The sequence below is a fragment of the Phaethon aethereus genome, assembly GCF_964289735.1.
Source record: "Phaethon aethereus genome assembly, chromosome: 5".
In the NCBI taxonomy this organism is placed as follows: Eukaryota; Metazoa; Chordata; class Aves; order Phaethontiformes; family Phaethontidae; genus Phaethon; species Phaethon aethereus.
The window spans coordinates 24332745-24360664 of NC_138579.1; the positions used below are offsets into that span (position 1 = coordinate 24332745).

The 27920-nt window shown below is 41.1% G+C and overlaps 1 protein-coding gene across 2 annotated transcripts; it reads left to right on the forward strand.

Annotated features, from left to right (window-relative positions):
• Window positions 1-15384: 15384 nt before the first annotated feature.
• On the forward strand, window positions 15385-27645 carry DIO2 (iodothyronine deiodinase 2; the record flags this gene model as incomplete). Of its 2 annotated transcripts, none has more annotated exons than XM_082000543.1 (2): window positions 15385-15606; window positions 26900-27645. In XM_082000543.1, 2 exons carry the CDS (start codon window positions 15385-15387, stop codon window positions 27515-27517), a joined length of 840 nt encoding a protein of 279 aa, XP_081856669.1. The 2 variants fall into 2 exon arrangements, with proteins under 2 accessions (XP_081856669.1, XP_081856670.1); XM_082000544.1 differs by having other exon boundaries at window positions 26900-27472.
• Window positions 27646-27920: the final 275 nt, after the last annotated feature.

Below are 27920 nucleotides of genomic sequence, written 5' to 3' on the forward strand. Positions count from 1 at the left end.
GCACTGTGTCCAGCACTGGGCTCCAAAGTACAAGAGGGTCATGGACATGCTGGAGCAAGTCCAGCAAAGAACGTGAAGCTCATCAGGGGATTGGTGCATCTCTCATCCAGGGAGGTTCTGAAAGAGCTGGAACTGTTCAGCCTGGGGAAGAGAAGGCTTGGAGCAGGGAGATTGTGTCATACTGTCACCAGTATCCATGTGTTAAATACCTGATGTGGGAAGAGTAAAGAAGATGAAGCCAGACTCTTTTCAGTGTTGCCCAGTGACAAGACGAGGCAATGGACTCAAACTGAAACACAGGGAACTCCACTTTAGCAGAGATAAAAACCTTTTTATTGTGAAGGTGGTTCAACCTGGAACAGGTTGCCAGGAGCGGTTATGTAGTCTCCATCATGGAGATATTCAAAATGTGACTGGATAAGGCCCTAAGGAACCTGCTCTAGCTGGCCCTGCTTTGAGCAAGGGGGTTGGACTGAATGATCTCTGAGGGTCCATTTTAACCTCCTCCACTCTCTGATTCTGTGTAGCTGTCTACAGGTAACTGAACTGTATAAACAGCGGGGAAAAATAACAGCCATATTTTGCATTCCTCAGCAAAACTAAGGTCAATGGAGTGACATTTTGAGAAGAAAATATAGAGGTTAAAAGCCTTTTGAACTCTAGAAATTGTTCGTTTGACAAATCCTCTGCCTGAGAGAAGTAGCAGAAGTCACAGGCCTTGAAAATTCTACCAGTTGAGGCAATCCTTTCAGAGTAATTGTAGAGAGCAAGCCTATTTTGGCATAGAGATGGACTGCACAGGTCTCTGCCTGTACAGGCAAATTTCTGTGATTCAGGTATTGCAACACAAAGGGACACACGTTACTAAAGCAGTATATTATTTGTGTTATGTGGATGTACTTGTACATGACAGTGACTCGAAAATGCAGTTTAAATGTACTAGCAAAAAAAGAAAAAGTCATTGTCAAGGGCAGGTGACTTGCTTTGTACTGTTGTTAGCCAGAACACTTTAAGCTGGCCCTTAGATCATTCGAGGGATTTATCTGGGTAACGGGTAATGCAAGTGGGCCGTAGGAAAGCAGTACATGTGCGGCCAGGTTTGCTGGTCTAGCTGGGCTCTTCCAGGTGGCTGGAATGTTTGTACATTCCTTACAGTTTTTGCGTATCTGCAGGACCTGAAATTGGAGGTTTTGTTGCTGTTCATACCCTCAAATATGCCTAAAACCTTTAGAGAAAGTTGGGCAGCAATGCCTTCCCAGCACACTGTGTGAGTTCACTCATCTATTGCAGAGGAAAAGGAAAAAAGGCCTCTGAATTTATCAGCAAAGGAGTATTTCTGCTTACCTGCTGCAGCATAAAGAATTACTTCTTACTGCATGGCCCCTCATTAATTTTTAATTAGTTGCTAGTCAGCTCCTTAACTCAATTCACTCTAATTAATTAATGTGATAAGATACAATACCCTAATACACCTATTAATACAAATGAGTGGAATCAACTTTGCTGCACACCTGTTCTCAGTAATCTGCACAAATACTGGTGAATTATCATCGCTTCTCAGAAATAACATCCACAGTGACATCTTGTTATTCCTTGTTGCTGGCCGATAGAAGCTCATGTTATCACATTGCACAGGATGCTTTGGAAAACACAGTCACTGTGACTGTGGCCTATGGCTGAACTTCATACATCTTGAAGAGACAGCTCTAATTTGCTTGTGACCCCACCAGATCTGTCTGAATTTATAGTCTGAAATGTCATAATACAAAAGCGTCTCAAAAATATCAATGTATTAAATATCACTAAGGTCCAAAAGGCAAAATCACAAGAGGCAAAGTAGAAGTGGACTTGAGTCTGATGGCTGTGAGTTGAACCTCAGTACAAGAAATAATTCCCCTGAGGTCTGCTCTGGCTCACTCAAGGTCATACAGGCCATCCATGACAGAGGGGATCCATAGCCAGATGCCAACTGTTTTTAACCACAAGATGCCTTCAGGAGAGATGTTAAACTTGCAACATACCTGACCTTCATCAGAGGTTGTGAAAGAGGAAAAATATGCAGATAATGTAAATTTTATCTAGGGAAAAATGTTAAACTTAGCTGCCTAATATAGGTCATCTCTTCTCAAAAATGTTATGCAGATTTGATTCTTTTTCCCCCCTTCACTTCATAATAAAAAAAATTAATTGCAATAGTTATATTTTCATTTAGCTCTGATGTAAGTCGGTCATTGTCTGTACTGTAAGATGGGGACAGTGAGGAATACAGCCTTCATAGAAATCAGCGAGTCCACTGCAGATCGTGGACTGAAAAAAAGTGATTCATGTTTCCCACTGGGATCATAAAGGACAAGAATAACTCCCATTTTGCCCCTTTCTCACTCCCATTCTCCTGTAAAGACCTTTAGGTTGTTTAAAATTTGTATTCCAGAGCTTAAGCTTTGGCCCTCTAAAAATATTGGGTTAATGCTCAAGCCCAGAGCCCTGGTATTTTGCATGTGCTGGAATAGGCAGAACTGTAACCCTGAATAGTAGTTTCTTACTCAGGCTGTGGTCATGTGGAAGCTACTCCTAAATGTATGTAGACAAGCTGTTCCACCAACCACTTTTCACCCAATTTTGCCCAACCTTACAAACAGCAAATCTTGGTTTCCAAAAGTAATCCAGAATTGCTGATTATTTTTGGTATACTATTCCTCTAGTTCTGTATGAGCTGCCACGTCTAGTTTATACTCTGCTGTTTTCTCCTGTACCACCTCCTCCAAAGGAGAACATAAAGTGTCTAAGTGAGACACTTCCCTACCTTTTCCATAGACAAGCTTACAAGGTCTTAGATGCACGCAGCAATTGTTCCTTCTCATAAAATCTGCTGATCAGAAATCAGGAGTTCACTGCTCTTGCGCACTTACAGAATGCGTGCTGTAGATATGGTATGCTCCCAGACATCCGTGTATCACTGGTGACCTCCAAGAGCATGATGTGAAGAAACTAATATACCTCTGAAAAACAGAAAGTATGCTTTATATAACTTTAGTTAAAATATCTTTGGAACAGATTGCTGAAAATGCTTAGGAAGACTGATGGAGTTCAATAGCCAGAGGGATCTTTTCCTGCTTCTCAGTAGAGATAGCAATGACTGGCCAGGCTTAATGTAGCACGACATAGATCGGTTAGGTACAAAATTGTTTTGCACTAGAAAAGTTGCCTTTGAGAGTTTAATGCTGTATGGATTAAAATTTAGTATGCTTGACAATGAAAAGCAAGATCAAGAGATGCATCCCAAGTCCATGTAGATCTGTAATGAAAGGGAAAAGTGAGTCAGAAGAGGGAAGGATGGAAAGTCGTATGGGGAAAGAGACTGAAAATTTGAGGTACATCAGGTGGTATGGCCTTTAGTTGTGAGAAGAAGCTGAAGCATATTCTTGCTCACTTGCTGCATGCAGCCCTGATTTTGACCAGTATGATGGGGAGAATGGCAGCTGGTACGTAACTGTCACCCTAGAGGAGAGGCAGCTAACAAGGTGTAAAAAGCAAAACAAGTAAAAAGAGTATGTGAAAGTCAGTTGGTGCAGTGTATTGCCCTTTTACTGGCAACCTCCTTCTTACAAGGAGCAAAAGGGAGGTCTCTGATAGGAACTGCAGCGTTTCTCTTGATGGCAGGTGGCAGGAGTGCCAAGGACAAGCCCTGTTCTTAGAAATAGAAAGGTGTGGTTTTGCACAAAAAAAAAAGTTTCTTCATTTTATAGCTATGAGTACCACAGCTGACATGAAACAGAACGATTCAGGAAAGACAAACACCTTCTTAGAAAGCACATAAAAATTTCTAAGGGATGGCTCCTGGTGAAGTCAGTGGGACATTTTGCCTGGTATATTGAAAGGCTGAAATCTCTGGAATAAAGAAAAAGAAAAAAAGGAAAAAGCTGTGACATATAATCCAGGGTTTGATCTTACATCTTTTACTTGTGCAAGTAGCTTCACTGATTTCCAAAGGCTTATTACATGTAGTTAAACGGTATTTTTCCCTAAGCTTAAGTTGCAGTGTTATTTTCTTAATAATTTTCAAACATAAAGGTATTTGGGGACAGATCTTTCTCTTGAGGTAATGAGCAACACTTGTCACTTATTTCAAGGCTCCTTTAATCTTTTCAAGGTCTTTTTAATTAAAATGAATTATTTAGTATTTGTATAGCACTTTGAAAGTACACTGAGCTATGTAACTGCCAAGTATTGTTGTTGTTATTCAAGTCATTATTATTATCTTTTACGTTTCCCATAAAACTAGCTGTGACTTAGCTGCCGTTAAGCTCCTTAGTTCTCAAAGAAAAATTAAGAATAGAAAATGCTTTGACTTTTTTTTTTTTTTAAAACCATGGCAAATTACTACTGCTGCTGATTACAGCAGGGATGATATTGTATGAGCACTAACTGAACCATTGCAGAGACCAGCTATGGGTACACTTCTTTAAGAAACTGTACTCTTCTGAGTTGCCATGCTGAACCTGATCCTGATGCTCCTATTTGTGAGCATGGGCACGTAAAAATTATTTGTCATTGCTCTGTTCGTTTTACAGTCACCAACATTGATGCACACCGTGCATGTAAACGGATACGCCCTTGGGAAATGATAACTAACCACCTAACTTGTACTGGTGCCAGTGATGACATGAGGTACAGGGCAGTGGAAAGTCAAAAGTGGCAGGTCCTTTCTACAAGGCACTTGCATTATGCCTGTGCATACATGTTTCAAGGACGGGACGCTTCATCTAACGCTTTCATAAGAAATTGGTTTCTGTACAAGTGCAAGACGCAAGGTGTGTTTGAAAATCCATTTTCAAGCTTTTGAAGTTTCTATGCTGGACTGAATAATTCTTGCTTAAAGTTAGGTGTGTGCATGCCTCAGTATTTTGGAAGAAATTTTGAGGGGGTTTTAGGAAATTTATCTGATTTTGTTGGGAAGAGATACAACTTTAGCTTCTTTCTTGTGAGATTAGAACCTTGCTAGGGTCCTAAAACAGATGCTCTGCCAAGTTTCTCCTTGAATAAGTATAGTAATAAATATTAAATTATACCCCTAAGTACATCAATAAAGCTATCTTTTTTTTAAAGTGTATAGATACCATACTCTTTCGATGTTTTGATGTAAAAAAACCATTTCTACTATAAGCAAATATTCTGAATTAATGGAAGTGGAATCAGATGATACTGTGGATAACTGTAAGGTAAATGCTGCATAGCATTATATAGTCCACAGAAATACTTGTCTAGCTCTTAGTTGTCTTTTTGGTTTGGTTCTAACAGAAGGACCAGAAGAATACTTTAGCTCTTGGATTTCTTAAAAGAAATATATGGCAACAGATTGGATACAGTCTATGTTTTTTATTTCTTAAATTAATAGTGTTAATCTTACCTGTACACAGTAAAGCTGAGGGCCCTTTATTCACTTGCAATGAGACCTCATAAAGAATATCACATAAAATCTTGATAAGGTTCTTGGTACTTTGAGTATAAGGGAAAAATAGGTTGCTGCCTAGATAAGCAAGGAAATGGCCCAAGATATAATTAAACCTGACAGGTGAATGGCATTAATTTGTGACTCTGCTGTATTATTCTTATTACTGCTGTTAGTAATATCTGGCACTTATACAACATCTTTCCATTGAAGATGTGAAAAGGAATTTAAAAAGCTCACTTAAGTTTCATAAAAACCTGTGTGCGGTCTAACTCTTTAGGTAAAAATGGATATATAGGAAAACCATGGCAGAGGTTTTCAGTGATTTATTTAAATGCACACTGTGAGGTGCTTGCTGACTAGGGAGGGGACAGGGTTGGGTTTTTTACTCTTAATCTATCATTCTGTCTAAAACACTTATTTCCACCACGACCAGGAATCTTCTGATGTAAAGGGAATCACATTTCTATTTCTGAATCACTACATTTCCTTTCAGATGCCCGTTCAAATATTCTTAGAAGAAAATGAAGACTAGTGTTCTTGGGTACATGCTCACTGCAGTTATTGAAATGGTCTGTCATGCTGAACCTCGGAACAAGCAGCTGTCATCATCCATAATGACTTCAGCTTTCCCAAGAGGAGGCTAGCTGCTTGGAAATTTTTTTCTTCTCTAGGTTAGGAAGGTGGCATAACAGATCCCACAACAGATATTTAAGCAACTATAAACAGCAAAACTTACTCAGAGCAAAGGACATGGTGTGGGGGATAAAAAGCAAAAAAACCCTAAACCCTGTACCTGTGCTAAATTTCTCTTTAAGACAAAGTTTTGAACTTTTTTTAAAAGTTAAGTTCCTTGAATTGCCCCGTTTTATAAACTTGCTTTCCGGGGGTACTCTAACATTAGATCATCAACATCTTCTTTACTCTCTGTCATTGATCACCACTGGTCGTGGCAGCATCAAGTGAATAAAGATCTGAGAATCAGACCTGCTATTTTCTGTTTATTTCTGGCTGGAATGATTCTTTGCCTTGGTAAAAGGGGTAGAGATTTATTGAAATAAAAGAATTACAGGACCCTGGAATTCAAGTCCTGGCTTGTGGCTGTGCAAATAGCTGAATTTCGCTGGGACTCCACCCCTTTCTCCACTTCTTTCCTTCAATCTTTTTATTTAAATTTGAAGCCCTTCAAGGCAGGGATTGCCTATAATATATACTAATACAAGGCTTAGCATAGTTGATTATTTAACCTAAACATCATATTTACTACTGTAATGCACAGACCGTAAAGAAATGAGCATGAATCACGACCCTAATGTGGGTAACTGTGGTAGGAGATGGATGGAACAAGCCATGGGATTGTACAAGTGTCACATAATTCTGACCACCTAGAAACTGAAGAATGAAAGAACATGCTTCTACATGGCCTTCTAGGCCTAAAGTAATTTCTAAACAAAACAAGGTAATGGGATTAAAATTAATTAAAAAAAAACACCCTGAAGTGGGAATGGAGAAGTTAAATTTCACTAGAATCAAAACAGAAGTTTCAATAAAGCTGCACTTTGAATAAGTCTGAAGTCAGTGCCAGCAGAATAGAAAACAGAAAGTATTCTTATTTCTTACACTACGCGGTTCTTGAGTACTTCTTACCGCTCACATAATTGAGTTAGCATCCCATCTAGCATCCCTATTATCTGTGGAAATATAGCTCAGAAATGTGAGGAGTGCTGTTTTCCATGCAAAAATTAAAGATTATTGAAAAGAGTGGGATTTTTTTCTGGAGAGGTGACTGACTTGAAATATTTTCCTCTACTTTGTGTGTCACCAGAGGTCTGTAAAATACCCTCATGGGGCAAAAACCCCCATATAAGTTTATGCATATTAAACATCCCACTATAGGAAGTACAGTGGACACTTCTTGCTTTATCATTCAGATTGTTTTCGGATGATAGAATTAACTTTTTCTAATGTAGCAAAGAGAAAGTTCTGTATGGAAAATTTTTCAAACTGAACGAAATAAAGTTTAAAAAAAAAAAGAGCATGAGCAGATATTCTGAGCAGTTTAGGAAAATGCTAGAGCCCTGGGGCTAAGGCAGACTCTGAGCAATATTGTGCACGTGTCCCATGTGTGTTTAACAGTTTTTAGTAAAGAATCTGGGAAACTGAAGGAGTTCATTAAAGTAATGCCAGTCTTTAAATGGTCTGAAAGCGAGTATATAAAACCAAGTTGTTTACAACGAGTTTTGGACCATTGTAATATGGTTTCATCCAAAGATCTTTAGTTTCTGTCACGAATATCGAAATAAAAAAGAAACCTTGGCTTTCAGCCTTTGATAAAAGAAGTTCCCTGTCCTTAATTAGGAAAGTAAGCTGCCGGTGAACTCCTTACTGTGTCAGCTGAGAAGGCCTAGGTATTTCCCTTGTCCCCAAGGATGAAAAGATTAATATTTTGGCTGCAAACTCGTGATTTATAAATGACATACAAATGATGATAACAAAGTATCTGACAAAACTATGAGAAACAAGGTTCGGTTGGAAATTTGCATCCTACTGAACAAAACCCAAAATTGTCTGATCCAAGACTGGGTGTGAATGGTATTTAGATGAGCTACCACTGAGAAGGAAGCCCTGGTGAAAGAGCTCATAGCTGTCAGCTGGGGTGGTGATTCCACCACATTCTTGCCTGGCAAGATGGAAGAGGGTTGAACTGAACGGAGTAGTGTGTAAGGACACTAAGATGACAGTTTGTACAATATTAAATGTGTAACAGGATTTTCGGATCTGATTTGTAGATTAAGAAACCTAGGAGGCAGGTTGTTGATATTGACTTCAGACTGGCAGTGGCATTAAGGAATACATGAAAATTTATTGCTTACACTTACAGTATAGACCAGGTCAATCTGAGAATAAGACAGCTTGTTTATATGTTTTTAAAACACCATTTTTTGTTAATGGTTACTGGTACATTAAGCTCAAAAAAAAGATGGGGAGTGCAGTACTGCTCTAATGTAGAATGTGAGCAAGATGATGATAAAATAATAGATTTCTAATGGCTTCCACTTCAGCACCCACCACTTCCTAGATTTTGATTAATACTTAGAGAATACAGTTTCTAATCTCATGCATCTAAGAGGCTCCTCTTGAGAAGCAGCCCTGCACTCAGAAAGACAAACTGCTGCATAATTTACTGTCACTGCAAGACGTTTCATTTTTTTGTGTTCCAGTGCTCCAAATTGGAAGGGAATTGAACATTTGGGGCAAAGTACACCAATTTTTATGTTAGAACTTCTATAAGGAGGTACTGTGCCTTTTTTTCTTCTAGCTGGATATCTTTGGACAAAGACTGGAAATCTCAGTTCTCAATCCACATAAGATCTGAACTATCTCATTGTCTTGGTTTGGGAAGAAAAGGTTGGAGAATAGGATTCAAGTTCAAGGAAACATGATTCTTGGAAATTTCTGTTTCTGTCTTAGCTAGAAACATAATGATATGAACCTTTATTATGGTATTTCAGCACTTCTGCCTCCATTCCTGCACAGAAAATTATCCACAGAAGGTGGAACTTTAAAATGCGTCAGGATGGGAAGGAGGGAAATTGGAAGATTGGGTCGTGTATAGCTATCATCAACAACTGAAACTTGTGTACAAACATGTGACAAGAAGGACAAGGACACACACCTCATTTAATTCCACTGAAACACGCTGGATTAGGAGCTCTCCAGAGGGATACACTAAAGAAAAAGGTCAGTGGTTTGCTGGGAAAGACGAAACAGCCTCTTAGCTGAGAAAACTGGGGCTGGAGGGCTTTTCTAGAACTTTGAACCAACTTACTTAGAGACCCCTGCAGAGATAATTACTAAGTTTTACCCACCCCACTGACCCCCATCTCTCTGGTGTTTTAGATGGGTAGGAATATATTAACATCATAACTTATTGACAGCTATATGGGAGTCCCATATACATACCCTTCACCTGGGTAGTCATTTGACTGGAAGACTTTAAATTCTAGTCCCAGCTTCTCTTGGGAGTTTGGGAGGTAATTTACAGAATCTACAAGCAGATAAAGTTGTTCTCTTATGTTCAATACATTTAAGTCTTTTTTTCCTCTTCTTGTGCAATATTCAGAGTATTTGGGCTGACTGATTTTTCTTCTGACGAAGCCTTTTGATTGTCCTTATTCATAGATCAGCTTTCCTGTTTTTCTTAAGAGAAACTACCTTATCTTTTAGGGTGGGTAGGGTGTTTTGTTTTGTACCAAAATTAAGTCTGACTCAGCCAGGTGTGTTTTAGCATCAGGTTTGTTCACTGTAGTTTATTGAAACAGGGAGATTATTTTTGTTTTGCATAGAAATTTGGGGATCATTAGCCAAGGGATGTGGGGAATTCTTCTAGCCTCAAATTTGTCACTATTACACACACCACACCCATGAGTCAATTATTTCACTTTGCTTCCGTACAGTGAAGGCAGGTTCTTAGAATGTGCCAGACTGACAGCTTTGAAGTCTACAAAACAGGTTTTGCAGAGACTCAGCAGTCCCACTTCTCGATCTTTCTGAACCGCTGCGGCTTGACTATATGACAGCCTCAGTTATATCCAGAATCTAGGTATAAATTGCCACCTCTTAGGATATTCTCTTCTTTCCCTATCCAGCAGTGTCCCAATTATATGATCTTTTTCTTCCTTCCTTCATTTGAATACTGTCTCAGTTTGGCATCTGTTGGACAAAACGACCTCTAATTGTAGTGCTGCCTTGTGGACTGAGTGGGCAGTGAGGGTGGCTTCCTTCTCCCGCTCCAGGGACCCCCCTCCAAATTACTGTGGAGAGCTGCTCCCGTGGGCACTTTGCATTCTCACTACCTGTACTCAGCCCCGCTGCAGATGAACTTGAGGAATCAGGTCTTCTGGGCTATTAAATCGGCACCTCTCACAGCTGCCAGTTTCACAGAATAATCAACTCTCAATTATGCAGCATAATGGCGGTGGTAGAATAACCCAAATAAAACAAAACCGAGGCTGATACAAAAGGTAAATAAATTAGGCAGTAAGGATATATTCAGTGTGCTCACCTTTGAAAGGCTGGTAAGCGGATTCCTGTAGGGAACAGAGGCAGCTTTAAGCAGGCAGAATGGGGCCGGGTGCCAGCGGGATGAACGTTGCTCCATTCAGATGTGGTGCTGCGGCCAGAAGTGACGGAGAGAGGCAGGGCCTGGTGAATCCACGCCGTGGGTAATCCATCCAGGTGTCACTGAGACTTGCCTGAAAAATTTTATTTTTCATTGAAGATATTATTTCTTTAGGAAAATACGCTGCTGATCCTAATCAAACAGTGGAAATAGACAGTCAATGCTCCATGGCATTTGAAGTGAGGGAATTGTTGCTGAGAGAAGCGGGAGATTTTTCTCTTTGACAAAGAGAAAAAATGCAGTTTTATGAGAGGTACAAATTCTTGTTTGGCCGTAATAAACAAATTTTGCCCAGGGCCAGGGAGGCAAAGCTAAGCTAAACTTTCTCCTCCCCATCTCTAGCCATATCACTCTGCAGCTGCGCAATTCTCCAGGGATAAGCTCATGGACACACTAACTAGCTCTCAAACAAAAAGCTTCATTCTTTGTTTTTGGCAGAGAAAGCAGTGAGCAGCAGCAAGGCAGGCACACAGGTTGTGCTGAATCCTTTGGGATGATCTCTCCCATAAACCTCCTGGGGGTAGCACCGGAGCAGCAGCCTTGCTTGCCTGTCACTGTGAGGTACCCTTTCCCAGCTGTGTTGCAAAGTGTAGCTGCATTCAAAATGGTCTTGCTTAGTCTGAGAAAATAAGGCTGAGTAACAAAAAATATCAGCCAGTCTGCTTGTTTTGGGCTCTAGGGTCTTGCATTTAGGTACCTAGATACAGCGTGACTGAGTGCTGTGGCAGCTTACACAGGTAGTTCAGCCACAAACAAGTAAAGACCTACACAGCCAGGCAAAGGGTGTAAATTATGCTGTTGGAGATGCAGAAAGCTAGTATGGATCCACTATAAAATGAGATCAGAGAAAGTGGTCTGAGCCGTAGGAACTCCACCTGAAATTTCCTGTGTCTGTGTCTAGGCACGGTTATCAAGAGAGTTGCAGTAAACAAACTCAGTAGCTGCCTGTGTCCTAATCTTCATGCTACTGTGGTTGAAACGGGAGAGAAACATGAAGCTATGCATGGATACGGTTTGATGGCACTGATTTCTATAAACATTACAGAATATGAACATCTATACCGATACTGTTGACTTTAGCCACATACAAGGTCTAGTAACAGTGAATGCTTTAACGTTGTTGGCTTTGCTCATTCCACCTTGACAAATTATGGATGATATGTTTAATTTCCCATTACTGAACCTGACTGCTCCTTAGATTACGGGAGGACTTTTATTTTCTTTTGCTGATGGAGAACTGAGGTACATTGTAGGGCTGCGCCTAAATTATATAGCAAGGTATGGCAGAGCAGGTAACTGAAATGAGCTCTAGCTGAACCCTATCTTAGATCTTTCATGCGTATCTTCAACCCTGCCTAATTCTTTCTCACGTATCAAATTCATCCAGTTTTCCTGCAAGAGAGTAAAAGCTCTCTTAATGCCTCGAGGTCTGAGAGAGCTAGCCTTCCTTGCTTCAGGAAGGTCTGCAGGGAAATAACAAAAGAGGCTGTTGGTTTCAACACTGAGATTATGCTGCAGACACCCATCGTTCACAAAAGATGCAAATAGTGGTTTCCTTTGTATTTTTGATGTCTCAGAGAAATAAACACAGGGATGAATTTTTTCAGCTATGAAGGAGAGAAGCGGTATCAACAAGAAGCAGCAGGGATTACACTTTCCTTCTCTGTTGAGGTCTGCTGTACTCTGACTGTCAAGCTGAGCAGCAGTGCTCGTACCCTGCAGGGACAGACTGCTTCTGAAGACAGCAATGGCAAAAAACTGTCTTTTTACACTTTTATTTAGTCAAAAGATTTTTGTCTTTATGGTTGGATTAGGTAGTTATTACCCGCATCTCTTGACTGAAGCTCTCAAACACACAATCTGAGGCAGTTCGGTTCAACTCTATACACACAATCTGCCTTATAGGCAAGGAAGGTGACGTAGTAAATATGAGATAGCATCTCACACCAGTGCTCCATGGGCTTCCTGCGCAGCTTCTGATGCACTTCAAACCTCTGTAGCTGTGTGGTCTCCAGCTGTCTTACAAACAACCTCTTCACCCATGAAGCACGCTGTGGGTAGGGGCAGTTGTTTCACAGGAACCCAGAATACATTGTGTTCCCAGCGTAGGTTCTTGCCTGACTTTACCTCCGGGGAACAGGAAGAGCCTGAGCTGGACTGTCCTCAGAGCTGTTTGCAAACTGTTCTCCGAAACAATGGCTGATGATTCATCTGGCATCGTCACCAACAATCTCCAGGCCTGCCTTTTAACAAACCTTCCCAAAATAAAGAAAGGGGACCTTCCCAGACAGAATCATGTATGTTTTAGTGGTGGATCTACAGAAGAGTAATCTAGGCTTAAGAGCGCTTGTAATCAAGTGATTACATATGCTTGCCCGAGGTCAGACAGTAAGCTAGTTTAGCAGCTCTGGGGACCCTTGTTCCTGTGTTGAGCTCACATGACATGAGCACGCTGACTCATCCATGTGTGGGGATATACAAATGCCTGCTTATAACGTGTTTTTGCAAGTTTTAGTAATAAAGCCAGATCTGTGAGGTTGCAGTCCTTTCTACGGCAATCGAACACTGTCATCACCAACACTTTGACTTAAAAATTGTTGTCATTTGGAAGAAACTCAGTTCCTTTTTTTCTTCATGCTAGTAATGCAGAAGGTCACTGGTTTAATGTGCATAACCTTTTAAAGTTATTTCTTTGAGTAAACATTTGCTGAAAGACATCCTGTCTGGGTGATATCTTTTGGAAATGCCTCGTATTATGCCACCTAAACAAACTTTTCTTTGGTGAGCCCAAGACAAGACATGGGGTGGCCTTTCTAGAGGTATGCATCCTAGTATAGCGACAGCCCAAGTAATATTACAATATCTGAAAATGAAAGACCCCACAGTAGGGAAGATTGATGATGTTTACCTTCTGCAGTTGCTAGCAGTGAAAGGATAGTGATGACTGATGAAGACTAAGATACATTAATGAAGCAAACTTGTACTACTCATCAAGGATGTGAGTTGACAGAGGTTAGATAGCATGCTGGCATCTCTGGGAATGAAATGTATCTGGTGAGGAGAGCCTACATAAGCACATAGGGAAGACATCCACTTGAAAACAAAATTATGGATGTCTGCAACATGAAATACATGAAATATTTACTTAAGGAAGTTAAAAACACGCTAAAAAAATCCCAAACAAAATGTGTTTACTGTAAAAAAAAAAAATCATGTGGAAAGAGGACTAAATATCAGACTAAAAAGGTGAGACAAAGAGAAGTGCAAATGAACAAAGCAAACCTTCAGCATGGGGCTGCAGGGGATGCTTGTGGTTGTTAAAGTACACATGGCTCTGCCAGAGGAAACTTCTTTCCTTCTGTTTTTTGTTTTTTTTTAAATAAGCTTTTAACCAAAAGCTAGTTACCCTTATTAGACTAGTGGATGTAAATAGTTATCATAGGGGAATATTGAAGTCCTTGAAGCTCAGTTGATTAACAGCATTTAAGTCTTTAACATACTATTTTTAAACAGGGAACGGAACTTTAGCTTAAATCCCTCAAAAATTTTTTTTCTCTCTTTCTTATCTACTTCTCTTTACACATCGGTAAATGAAGTCAGTGCTGGGTGTTCACTTATGTTTCCTTAAATACCAAGAAGACAACAAAAGATATTTAAACGCTATACATGTTGTACTTCATGGAGGTGGGAGGAAAATGTACAGAAATGTGCCCTTTCTTGGGATGCATCAACTCGCACACCTTCCTGGAAAAGACAAAAGGGCAAAGGAAAAAAACACAGCCATGAGGAAAAAAAAGTCAACAAGAGAAGCCTGCGTTGCTGTGTCACCTTCCATGTCATATGAAAATACTTTTTCCAAAATTTGAAAGTATTTCATAAGAGCCGTCAGAAGCATATTGGCTTTTTTCTTTTTCCTTTTCAAAGCAAAGCAAAGTCCCACCCTTGCTGTCTGTCTCTCTTTTTTCTCCTCTCTCTTAGGAAAAAAAAAAAAAAGTTTTGAGAATTTCATTTTTCTATTCACTGCAGTCCTGGCCAAAGTAAAGCCCTCTTTTACATTGACGTCAAGATCTTTACTAAGATTAGGGTTTCATTTCTCTATTGCAGCAATTAGCTAGGGAATGTATAAAAGGCTTCAGGGAAACAAGCTGGGACTCCAGAGGGGAAAGCACTTTGCACCATAGGCAGATAGCAAGAGAGAGGGCGAGAGGAGGAAGGCAGGCATAGAGGGAGGCGGGGGGGGGGGGGGGGAGGAGGGGGAGAGGGAAAGAGGGAGGGAGGAAGGAACAGAAAGTTTATGTACATAAACCTTTTTTAAAAAAAGTATTGTTGCACCTGGTAGACAGCTTTACTGACACAGAAATGAGAGGTCTGTTCAGTGCTTAAATAGCTGAGAAACAATGGGATAGTGCAGGAAAGTTAACAATTAACAGTCTCAGCTTAAATTTTGTAACTGCAGGGAACTGGAAACACAGCTGCCTCTCTCTTCAACAAAATCAGGTCTCCTGGTTATGGGAAGAATTTTTGTTAACATCTTAGTTTCTGAAAAATAAGCAGCTCCGGGTTGAATGAGTATCATGCAGTTATGGTTTTAACCAGCCTGCTCATATTTAACCATCTCCGCTCATTTTAAAGAGGGCGGCTGAGGGAGGGGTAACGAGGCTTTTGAAATGCTTTTTACTTTACTTTTTTAAATGAGGGTACAGGGCAAAAAGGGGAGCTGAAGGCATCCGGCTGAAGAGAAGCAGCAAGGAAGATGGGTCTGCTAAGTGTGGATTTGCTGATCACGCTTCAGATCTTGCCGGTCTTTTTCTCCAATTGCCTCTTCCTTGCGCTGTATGACTCTGTGATCCTCCTGAAGCACATGGTGCTGTTTCTGAGCCGGTCTAAGTCTGGGCGCGGCGAGTGGCGGAGGATGCTGACCTCGGAGGGGCTGCGCTGCGTCTGGAACAGCTTCCTCCTGGACGCCTACAAGCAGGTGGGTACGCCGGGACGGGGACGGGCAGGTCGGGGTGGGCAAGCTGTCCTCAGCATCCCTGTTGTCGGTGGAGAAGGGAAGGGAACGGCTCCGTGCGGTGCAGGCTGCCTCCTGTTTGGTGGGAGAGGTGTAAGCTGAAAGGAGCGGTACTTTTACGTCGGGGCTAAGGGTTCAGGAGGTTCAGGAGCTGCTGTCTCTGCTCTGCCGCTGACGATCTGTGCAGCCACGGCCATGTCACTTAATGTAGCTGTGCCTCAGTTTCCCCACCAGTATGAATAATAATCTTCATGTTTATGAAATATTTCAAGATCTTCGTATGAGAGTAACTGTAAAACGCTCTAGATGTTTTCTCAGCTGCTGTTTAATTGTTTGCCATGCGAGATCCTCAGAGATTGTACAAAGTCAGCGTCTTCAGACAGACCTCTACATAGATAGATGTCATCTATCTACTCTAACACAGAACTGTTTTAATTAGAGTAAAAGACAGCAATGAACCTTTGTCATTACACTGGCATTTTCTATTACTCATGTGTTAATTTTTATATTGGAGGAAGCATCCAGGTAATAGTAAAACCGGGCATGGAGTGGAACAGTGAGCCTTTTTTCTTCATGAAAGCAGTAACAGAGGGACATGTCAGAGATTAAAAATGAACTTGACTAGCTGAGGGACAGCTGCCTGGTGATTTAAGTTAATAAAGCCAATAGCAGTTATGCAACATGTGCTTTTTTTTTTTTTTTCTTTTAAGTTTTGTACAAACATTATCCAGTGGTACTGCCCAGGTCTCATGAGGTAGTTATAGTTCCCTTTTATAGACTGAAAAGGTGGACCCAAAAGATGAAATTTCTTGCACAGGCCACCCAGTTAGTAAGTAGAAGAGCTGGATTCAGAGCTCTGTGGCTTCCAAAACAGTGCTTAGTCTGTTAATGTGTTGTCTTACTTAGACCATCTAATTTAACATACCCGATGTGATGTCATGAGGTCATAGGGGTCCTATCCAAACGATAGCTCTGTATCTTCTGGAATATTTGTTTTTGTATCGCCTTCCCCCCAGTCCCCTTTCACTCCCCCACAATGACTTTTGTATTTGCTCTTACCTAGAGTTGTGAAGAGCTGGTGGCATATGTGTTTGCTGGCTTTGTGATATGGAATACAAGCTGCTTAGCCTGCAACTCAAGCCACGGGGCCATTAATTTTCAGTGTAAGACAAATATAAATACCATTAGCTTTTGCCAAATGGGTCAACCTCTTACTGCTACTCTCAGAATCAGCCAGCTGGCTACCGAAATAAAGTAATGCTGACTGAAGCGCGCTATTCTCCTAGCCCTTCTAGTTTCTGTTTTTAGTCTCTTCACAGACATTAAGGAAGTAAATTTTACAGTGGCCTTGTTAAATGGGCCAGTGAACTCAATTGTTCCCATTTTACAGACAACACAAGGCAGGACACTTAACACATAACTTGGTCAAGGCTCCAGTGGAAGTTGGTAGCACAGCTCTGGAACAGCCAAGTTTCCAGTTCCCACATTTACAACCTGTATGTGGCCCAGGGTCTGGAGAAAAGAGTGGAGCTGTGAGGAACCTTATATCCATGAGAGATTTTCAATCTCATATTGCTTAAATGACACAAAATGATTTAACGTAAAGATGTCGCATGCCTTTCTTTTCCAAAGTCATACTTTACCTTTTCCTCAGTACTGTTAATATCAATGATAGAAGCTACAGGGGAGGATGACTCTGTGCTATTTTTGGTTTTGGCAATGAAACTCATACCTTGAACTTTGGTAATTAAAAACTCTCCCTTATCACCATTAAATGACCTAGATTGTTCATGCCAATCAGGCATTAAGGTCCCTAGAATAAATTCTGGGCCTCAGTGAACTCAGCAGAAAAAAGCATATAGACCATAAGCATATAACCAAATTTTATCACCTTGTTCCAAAAAAGGGGAAAAAATCCATTCATGCCAGCTATCCTTAAGACTAAACTAACTGACCAACAATTCATGGAAAGACTCGGTTTTCCCTAATAGAGTTATGAGTCATAAGGACAGAAGATCACTGGAAACCCTTGATTGTCACAGAAAGGTAGAGAAATCTAGAAATCAAATTATAGAGGGGACACAATAAACTGAGGAGCAATATTAGGAGAAGAAGAGTCATCACCTCCACAATAATGGAGAATCTTCTGCTGCTTTTTTAAGGAAGAGAAAGAAAAAAAGGTTTCACCTGGAAAATGTACTGGTAAAGTTGAAAAAAATTGAGATATACCCTGCTTTGTGGCATGTTTAAAAAGGATGAGAAATAGTGAAGTATATTAAAGACTGTCCCACAAAACATCTTTTTCTTTAAATTACCTTTTTCTAAATCCTGGATAGGATTGCCCAGTTGTGCTATCTTAATCTTAGCCAATTAGTGAGGGTAGGAAATGAAAATATTATGGAATTAGCATACTAAACAGCATGGTAAAATGCAGTTGCTATCATAACTGTGATTGCTTATTGCTCCAATTTGCTAGCTGAAGCCAAGTATTAGGAAAGTAGCTAAGCAGGTGTTTTAAGCTCATTCCATTGAGGAGTATTTATGAGATAATCACTATTTTTCAGCTAGAATAGCAGAATTGCAGATGTTGAAGATAAACTAAAACTAGACTACCAGCTAGCAGAACTGGATTAAAGCAGTAACTGTGTTTGGTTTTGCTATGTTTTGTGTCACTGACACAGAACTCTTTCTGAGTACATTTCATAACATTTTTCACAAAACTACTTGATGTGAAATTTCTATTCACAGAAAAATTTACTGGAAGCCATTCCAGAAAAACTCTGTGGGTAGATACTAGATTCTGGATTCAAGTAAAGTCATTACAAGAAAGGAGCTCTGCCTTGAAAGCACACAGACTCTCCCAGAATTAAGTGATTTTGTTTCAAGATTAGTGTGTGCAAGAGATGATCTTGGAATAGTTGGGGTCTATTTGAAAATAGGTGTTCTGATACATTTTCCCTTCTAGAAAACCTTTTTAATATTTTAACCAAATTTCAACTTGCTTTTGTTCTGCTTTTTGCTGTTATTAAGTATTATTGCATATGGCTTTTTGATTAGGGCAATTATTTCATAGGCAAGATTACTTAGCAACAGTTGAAGGTTTTAACATCCTCAGTGGGGAAGCAATGCAGAGTTTGTTGTATTGTATATATAAAGTATATTCAGTATTCTTTTTTAATGGAACATTCTATATGACTTGTTTTCTCCACATTTTACAGTCCCACTGGAATAAAAATGATTGATATTTTGTTTATTTTTATTTTCTTATGTAAACTTTATCAATTATTAATATATTTTTTTTTACTTGCTTAGCTCTGAGTTTGGTATCTGTCACACTCAGTGTTGATATAGTCTACACTGCACCAGCTTTGTGATTTATAGAACATCCTCCTCCTGTTCTTTTCCAAGAGGCAAACGTGTCTTACGTTACAACAAGGGAGTCTTTAGAACCAAGTTACCCCTTGTCATCAGAGAGACAAATAGAGCTAGTAACATTAACTTTATATAATTGAAAGAGTGCAAGTATTTTATTTAAATGTTATTTTTCTAATTTACTGTTGTGCTCTGTTAGTCTACAGAAATGAGTGGATTGGCCCCTGAAGAACAAATCATGTATGTATCTGTGTGTGTAGGTATTTACGCTTTCATAGGTGTTTGTATGTATGCAGATATATACACACATGTGTATCTGTCTATATATGTTTACATACAAATATATATATGTGTATAAACGCAAAACTACACACACGTAGGCATACCTAATCTGCACTTTCAGGAGTCAGCCCTCTCTCATTTCTCTGTATATGTATACACACTTATGTATGTATATGTATAGATATGAATGCAACCACACCTATTGATAAGAGAGAAAAAACAAAAGACATTTTTGGGAGGATGTTAAGTGTGCCTTCTGCACGGTTTATGCAGGCCATCTTTACAAATGCCAGTGAGGCATTTGTTTTAGCCCCCAGCATGTATACTGAACGTGTCACATACCTTACAGAAATTCAGAGAAAGAGCTAGAGAAGTTTTGAAAAAAACATTGTATTTACTTTTAACATCTTTTTACCTGCTAAGTTTCATGCTTTAATTAGTACTGGGATGAATCCGCTCTTTAAGATTCCAAAGGTTAGAATCATTATCTTAAAATGCTTTAAAATGGGTACAATCTTTTGTACCCATTTTGTACTCAGCCTCGCGCTGGGAGCTTTTCTGGGGCTAGATACAGGCTTTGTGTTTCAGCAGCGCAGAACTACCGTTCCTGGTCTCCCGCAGAGAGCTGTAAGGCTGTCCCAGAGGAAATCCTCCCTCTCCTCCACCTCAGCGCCGGGTAGTTAGGGGGAAGCAGCCAAACGCTTAGGGATGCTGTGGTGCACCTATGGGGAGGAACGTGCACGTGCGCGTGTACACACATGGCGTAAATGTAGAGTACAGCCCTCAGAAGGCTGGTGGTATCTCCAGCGACGGGTGGTGATGGGTATGCGTATGTACTTGTGCAGCTTTTCACTGTGTTGAGAACGGGCCAGCAGCCAGCTCCGGCACGACAGACCCCGCGTGGAGGGAACGGTCGGCACAGCATAGGTCCAGCTCTGGATGTAGCAGAAAGTGCACTGGTTCAGGAAGCACCCCGTGGGATTTTCCTGAGATTTCAGGGGGGCACTGTTAAATTGCCTTCGGCTACTTCTGCCTGCCTGATAGGTACATCATTTCTTCCTAAAAAAATCAGTATGCGAAGTAGGACAGCCCAAAAACTATCACGTTAAGTGCATGCTGCACAGCATTAACACAAAGCTATGTGTGAAAGTAATATAACAGCATGATCCTTTACCTGCTGTTAGGCTGTCCAGTAACTCTTTGCTTTTTGGGGATATCTTTTAAACTTTGGAACAAAGACTTAGCCTCTATATTTACTATTTGTATTTATTTTGTCTGGCAAGGTAAGGAAGTGTCTCTCTCTGCATTTGACAGTGATAAAGGAAATTTGTGAAAGAGGGTGTGTTGTGTAGTTTCAGGGTTTAGAACTGGATATTGTGTGATACTAAAAATATTTTATTAGTTTTACAAAGTTCAGCCTTAGCAGAGTTGGTTTCATTGACATTTTCAGATGAAAACAGTCTTGAAAGAAGTGAGAAAAACAAAACCAAACCACAATTAAAACCTTTCCTGCAGTGTTTGGAACATAAATTCAACAGGATTTTGGCTTGTCATTGTCATTATTATTAAAACATTGTCATTATTATTAATGTATAATCATGTTTGTCATAGTAGTGTCTGAGGATCAACCTAGACCAGAGACCCATTGTACTAGGCAGTGTCCTAAGCAAGAGGAGCAGACAGTTTGTCCCACAGAGCTTACAGTTCAAACACTCAAGGGTAGGAGAAGGAATATGATGACTTCTGTCCCACATGGTGTCTCATCCTACCCGTTTCATTTTGCAGATCTAACTTCACTTCTTCCACACCACCTCTTTGCAGCTTTCCATTTTCACCCGTATGTGTGAAAAACTGACTGAAAGGGCTGCTTGCCTTTCATCAAGCCCTTGTGAAAACCCCCTTTGGCTGCGACAGACAGAAAATTAGCTAACGGACACCACCCAGGAAAAGGGTCGTACCCAGTCCTCGCACCCCAGCTCTGCCTCTCCAATAAAACCACCACTGTGTATTCATACAGTGCTAAAGCTGAGTAAAAAAAAAAAAGAAAAAAAAAGAAAAAATCCAGATTAACTTCAAATGTCCTCCAGGTCCTGACCAACAAACACTGCTGAAGGCCTCTGTCACCTGTAGGTAGAGTCCACAAGGGCAGCCAGTGGCCAGAGGCCACAATGTCACAGGTCATGCTCCCATCTTGAAGGAAACGTAAGCCCTTAAGAAGCTTGCTGTAGGCTCCTGGATCAGAGGAACTAAAATTATCCATTTTCTTTTATAAGAGTGCAAGGCAAAAGGCTCCTTTATGCTTTCCATCTGCCACGCATGCTCATATGTGGGACTGGCAGTTTTTAAATAAAGAGAGCCAACATTTGACTAGTTATTTTTATCTGGACTGTGTCCTTTTAATTTGTCTCCCACTTCCCTCCCTCAGCTTCACACACCTGATCCTAAATAAAGACTCTGGATGAACTTGAGTCAATTCCAGTCTCTGCTCTCCAATTCGGGTAATCGAGACTCTTAAAGCAAGCTGCCACCTCCCCATGACAAATGAAGAGTTCCCACTCCTGTACGCTGCTCCAGACAAGGGCCTCCTGTAATTTTTATCCACTGCACAACCCTGGGTCATGTAAATAAAGAAAACAAAAACAATAATTTGTTTAATTCTCCAGCCAGAGTCTGATTATGATTTGGATGAAGCACTGAGAAATATCGGGCTGTGCAGAGGCTATATTTAGCTGAATGGGATCAAATCAAAGCAAAGCAGAGAATTTGAAAAGGACCAAAAAAGCTCCAGGGATTCAGTTCATTACCAATCGCTGGACTCCAGTCCCGAACACAGCGTGTCCATATTTAAATGGCTGATATCACAGACTGCTAATTGTCTGGCAACACCTATTTTCTTTAGGGGGTTGACACAGACTGATGAGTCTGCCAAACTGTTTGAGAATCTCTCGTGCCGGGAATGAAAGCCCTATTCCAGTGCATGGGATCCCAGGAGGGTTATGCTAAAGCTGATAAAAACCAAAATGAGAAAAAAGAAAAGGTAAATGAGGAGGTGACGTTTTGTCTGTGGGGCTTTTCCTAGTCCTCGTGGAGAACGTACAACAAAGTTAGCAGTATGTGCTATTTCTAGCTTGTAGTTCATGAATAGAGCTTTCTTTCCCGCTCCCAAGTCTCCTTCATTTTGCAGTCTGCGTGCTAAAGCGTCAGCAGCCTTGTTCCCTTTTCACTCTGCGTGCTGACTCGGAGAAGGAGATGCAGTACCAAGGCTGTCAAGCAGACACAAAATTCGCATAAATGATGCAAGTCACCGCTCTGGTGTCAGGCTGGTGCCTGCTCTTGCTGATGGCCAGGCTGGCTCTCGGATTTGGTTGGCCTACCTTGCGTGTCCCGCGCAGGCCGCGTGGGAGGGGGTGCCTGCGCACTGCCCGGTTTCCACCTCATCCGGAAGGCTGGAGCTGAATGCCCGAATATTCAACACATAAGTACGTGATTTTAGAAATGCTGGATCGCGTGTGAGGGGAATTCTGCTGGTTTGTTTCTCAGAATTTATATTTCGCCTGCCTTTGTGTAAGATTTCAAAAGCGATTTGGCTGAATACATGGGGTTTTTTGTTTGTTTTCTCGTTGCATTGATTTTCTTTTCCAAGAGCTATTTTTTTCTTTCAATAAATAACAACAAAGACGACAGCCAAGGCCTACAATGCAGATGATCAGCAAGGATGATATTGTCATCCTGTGTCAATCGGTTCCCGAGCCTGGTGAAATAAAGAGTCCCTTTGGGAACGTCAGCGCTTCATCAAGACCAATTAGTGGAGATGCCGCTGCTTATGTTTAAGCATTAACGACTGGGCAGGGCTGCTTTTTGGAGTGCCTGACACTGGCATGGAACAAGGCACCGACCTAATTACTCCTCTACAAGAGCAGAAAATGCCTCGTGAATGCCTGCTTGGCAAGTATGTCTCATTAAGGGGAAAAAACCCAACAGAAGCACTCCTAGAAACAAAAATTAAAACGATAGGTAACCTGCGGCCATGAGACTTACTTCATGGCTGTGGGAAATGAATAGAAACTGCTGTAAGGTGACGTAGGCCATATTTGTACTTCATTTCCTGAATCCACCTATTTTTTTGGTCAATAAGAAGCGTGAGAGACAGAATGCAAATTGCATTGGTGGAGAAGAGTGAAATACCTTGCCGCCCTTGGTATCAAAGTTAAACAGTACTTGAAGGGCATTCCCATGCTGGTGTTCGATGGGAGTTACTTTGTTAGTCTGTTCATTCGGGATTTGCAAACTTGCCTTGGAGAAGAAGCGTTTGGTAAACCTGAGTGAAGAGTTGGTGATGAGGAGCTTACAATACGTAGCCTCTCTTTCTGCTTGAATATGATCAAGAAGCAGACTGTGGTTTCCCAGAGTGTTGGTTAGAGTATTTTCAGTATTAATAGTTTTGTTAAAGTAAAACCAGAAGAGTGAGGGGAAGCAGATGTTCATGTTGAGACGCTTCTTGTCTCCTGAGCAGCTCTGTTCGTTGCTGAGTTTTAGTTGCCTCTATCCTTTTTACCTTTATTTTTCCTCTCCTCTGAAGAGTGCCAGCAAATATAAGAAATTTGAAGTGTGTTGCTTAATTGTGATTTATGAGCTAAATCACATGTTATTACTTCTTTTCTTTGACTGGATGAGTGCACAGTCCTAAATACTGAGGTCCATTATTCATCCAGGGAGTGGGTGCAGCACAAATACTTACATGTCAGGCTTTGCCCAAAAGGCACATTTTGGGCAAGATAGCTCTGAAGAAGCATTTGCTTGGTAGTGCAAGAACTGTTAAGCTTTCTAGGTAAAGAGGGATCTAGAGTTTGTACAGATTTTGTGTTTCTTGAAATGTGCCCTTTTTTTGGTAGTTACCAATTTATCACAAAATGCTGAGTTGTCTAGCTGGCTTATGGATTGAATGCAGCCCTCAGGATGATTATATGGCCACCAAATGATTTGACCTGTGTATTTTTTTGCTTGTCTAGCCCTTTACCTTTACTCACGCCTGCTTTGCCTGTCTTACTGCACAGAATGGCAGAGAGAAATGAAGTGTTCCAACAGCTGCACAGACGAGTACCTACTACCTGCTAAGGTGTAGCTGGCCTGTTAGCAGCACTTCTTAAATGCTGCAAGATGCTTAATGCTACTTCTTAAATGCTACAGCCTGAGCCTCTGAGCCTGCTTCTTTGCAGATGGATCCTTGCTGCTCAGCAACTGGGATACAGCTTTTTTTTCCTTGAGTTCAACAGGACACTAGACTCAGCTATTTCAAACCTCACTTGCTTTCAAAGGCAAATGAGTACAAGGTGATTTTTTTTTTTTTTAACTGTTACCAGGGCTCTAGCAGACAGCAGTGCTGCAGATGCAAGTTTACGGGGCGAGGAGGGGCCACAAGGGGCTGTGCTTTCCTGGGGCATCCCTTGCTTCCCTTGCCTGTGCTGCAGCTGCACATCTCCTGCTCCCAATGGTGTGATCACCACGTGCTTGGCCCGGAGGGGCTTGTAGGTCTCCGGCAGTCCTTCTTTCTGTGTGTCTTTTCCTTGCTGATCTCCAAGTGAATGGCGGCACAGTTGTGTCTCAATTTGCCCCACAGGAAATAGTCAAAATTATGTTTATATCGTGTGCCAACATGCTGTGAGACCTTCACATGCAGCTGTGAAGTCTGTCAGCTTTAAGGGCAGTGTCTTACAAGCTTTGCTTTGGTTAAGCTCTTGCTTCTATTGCTATTCAGACGAAACAATGCTGAGTCATGAATAACTGTAGATTTGTTCAAGGTAGTCAGGTTTCTTAGGAAGAAGTGAAGGATCCAGTATCTACAATATACTTGCCTTTGGATCTGTGTCAGCAGCAATCGCACCAGTTAAGTACTCATCTGTCAGCTCAGCTTCTTACTGTACCTGACTCACCAGGATACCCTATAATGTAATGTAGACTAGAATGTCACCAAAAATCAGTTATTTATTCAGTTTTTACACAGTTCTTATTCAGCGTTATCCTCTGTTGACTTCAACTGGAGTGTAGCTTCAGAGAGAAAGAAATAAAATATGAAAGACTTGGTCCTGTATGTTTCCTTCAAAGCAACATTTCTGAACATAATCAAATAGACACGAGGCAGAGAGAGAAAGAGTCAGGGAAATACAAAAGGGTAGTTGCGTTGTTGTACTAGAGCTTGGGATTAAAGACGGATACATAGGAGTTGCTGTGGCAGAGCTCATTAAAAACTAATTGTCTTATGTAATAATATTTTGTGGTTCTGTAACAGTTATCAACTAAGGATCTTGGAGCCCTCTGCAGGCTCCATCTTATTCTGGCAGTTCCTTCTGTGAGATGCATATATTCTGTCTTTTTTCTATAGGCAGGGGAATAGAAACAGTCAGGCAAAATGACTTTTCCACAATTGCCTGTTGGGTCTGAGTTAGATCTGGGGTTAGAGCTAAGAACGGTTTGCGTTCACTTCATCTTGCTTCAACCATCATATAAACCTTCCCTTTTTCTTGCTGCTTTTCCCCCATCATCCTCTAGAGAAACATTGCAGTAGAAGGAAATGTGTCACTCAATCACTGATGAAATTACTGCAAAGTAGTTAGAAAACCCTTTGGAAAATCCAGAGTCTTGGATGACCCACTGTCAAAACAGAATGATATATTGAGTGGGTGTCTGCAGCGATCTCTCTTGTATTTGGGGCTCTGAGTATTTCCATTCTTGGGCTGCAGGATGGAAGAGAATATACACACATGAAACCCGCAAACCTCTCAAAGTTGAGAGGCATTGCATGTGTGTGAAGATCAGGAATACAATGCGGAATGATTTTGGATAATTGGAAAAATGGCTTGAAATGTAGGATGCAGTTCAATGGGGCCAAGTGCAAAGCACCAAATTCAGGCTGGACTGATGAAGTACCCAAATCCATGATAGAGAGCAATAGAAAAGTAGAAGAAGGGATGTAGGAATTATAACTTCTCACTACCTAACCCCTGGTCAACAGGCTACTGTTTTTCCAAAACAGTCATGATGTTTTGTAAAAAGCAAATATCTGAAATGTATAAACAGGTAGCCTGTGAGATACATGAAGTAATTGTCTGATTATTCTGACAATAGGTAAAAACTCTTTTGAAGTTTGGAACGCTGCTCTTCAAGGAAGATGGAACCAAGTAGAGAGAATTCAGAGGATGGCAGTGAAAAAAAATAATGTCTAGAAAATTTGTCTCACAGAGAAATGTTCGAAGAAATTGGAGGTAGTCTGTCTGAAAGCAAATAAGAGTCTGCAAATACATAAGTGTGGACAGGACTATGTGTGTAGTGGACAGAGCAAGAATCTCAGATCAAATATTCTAACAATAACGAAGTAGCATACCTGTCAGGAATGCCACATTTCCCTGCGCTGTGAGTGGAGATGGACTAGATGCACTTTTTGAAGCTGTTGCTTTTGATGCTTTGCTATATCCCCATGCTAGTGTCCCTGAGGGTAGTTATAGTTATGTGTACTCTTTGAAGAAGCGACTCTATTTATTTGAAGAGAGTAGTTATAAAGTTGACTAGTCACACTAACTTGCTATGTTTTAATTTGTTTTGCTGTCAGGTCAAACTGGGAGGAGAAGCCCCAAATTCTAGTGTAATCCACATAGCCAAGGGCAGTGATGGCAGCAGTAGCAGCTGGAAGAATGTCACTGGCAAGTGTGGAACCAAATGCCACCTTCTGGATTTTGCCAACTCGGAGCGGCCACTGGTGGTCAACTTTGGTTCAGCTACCTGACCACCATTCACAAGCCAGCTGTCGGCCTTCAGCAAGTTGGTGGAGGAGTTCTCTGGTGTGGCTGACTTTCTGTTGGTCTACATCGATGAGGCTCACCCGTCAGATGGCTGGGCTGCCCCTGGAATCTCTCCCTCTTCATTTGAAGTTAAGAAACACAGGAACCAGGAAGACCGATGCGCAGCTGCTCACCAGCTCCTAGAGCGCTTTTCCTTGCCACCTCAGTGCCAAGTGGTGGCTGACTGCATGGACAACAATGCCAATGTGGCCTATGGTGTTTCATTTGAGCGAGTATGCATTGTGCAGAGACAAAAAATTGCCTACCTGGGAGGCAAAGGCCCCTTTTTCTACAATCTGCAGGAAGTTCGGCTTTGGCTGGAACAAAACTTCAGCAAAAGATGAAATCCATTCTCTACAGAAGCTATGTCAACTGATGTGTCCTTTTAAGGTGATGTAAAAGGGAAAAAAAGAAAACATACGCTGGTTTGAATAAGGCCTTTCAGATGATTGCAGGAGAACGCATTTGATAACAAGGTCAAATGAACATTAACTAGGAAAATAAAATAAAACAAAAATCTAACTCCACAGAAACATTATTGTATGAAAAAAATCCCACTCCTGCGCTCGCTACGGGACAGAGAGGTGAAGAGGCTTCTGCGAAAAGGTGCTGCTGGCGAGCAGGAAGATCAGTGAGATAGGAGCTATCTCCCAGGAGCCAGACTCATGGAGTGTCGGCCCTGGGGTGAGCCAGGAGCGTTGCTGCTTGGAAGGCAATCCATGGAAAGGCAATGCCATGCGTTTCATCAGAAACACTTCTTGACCCTCCCGCGGCCAATGCAAGCGACCTGGG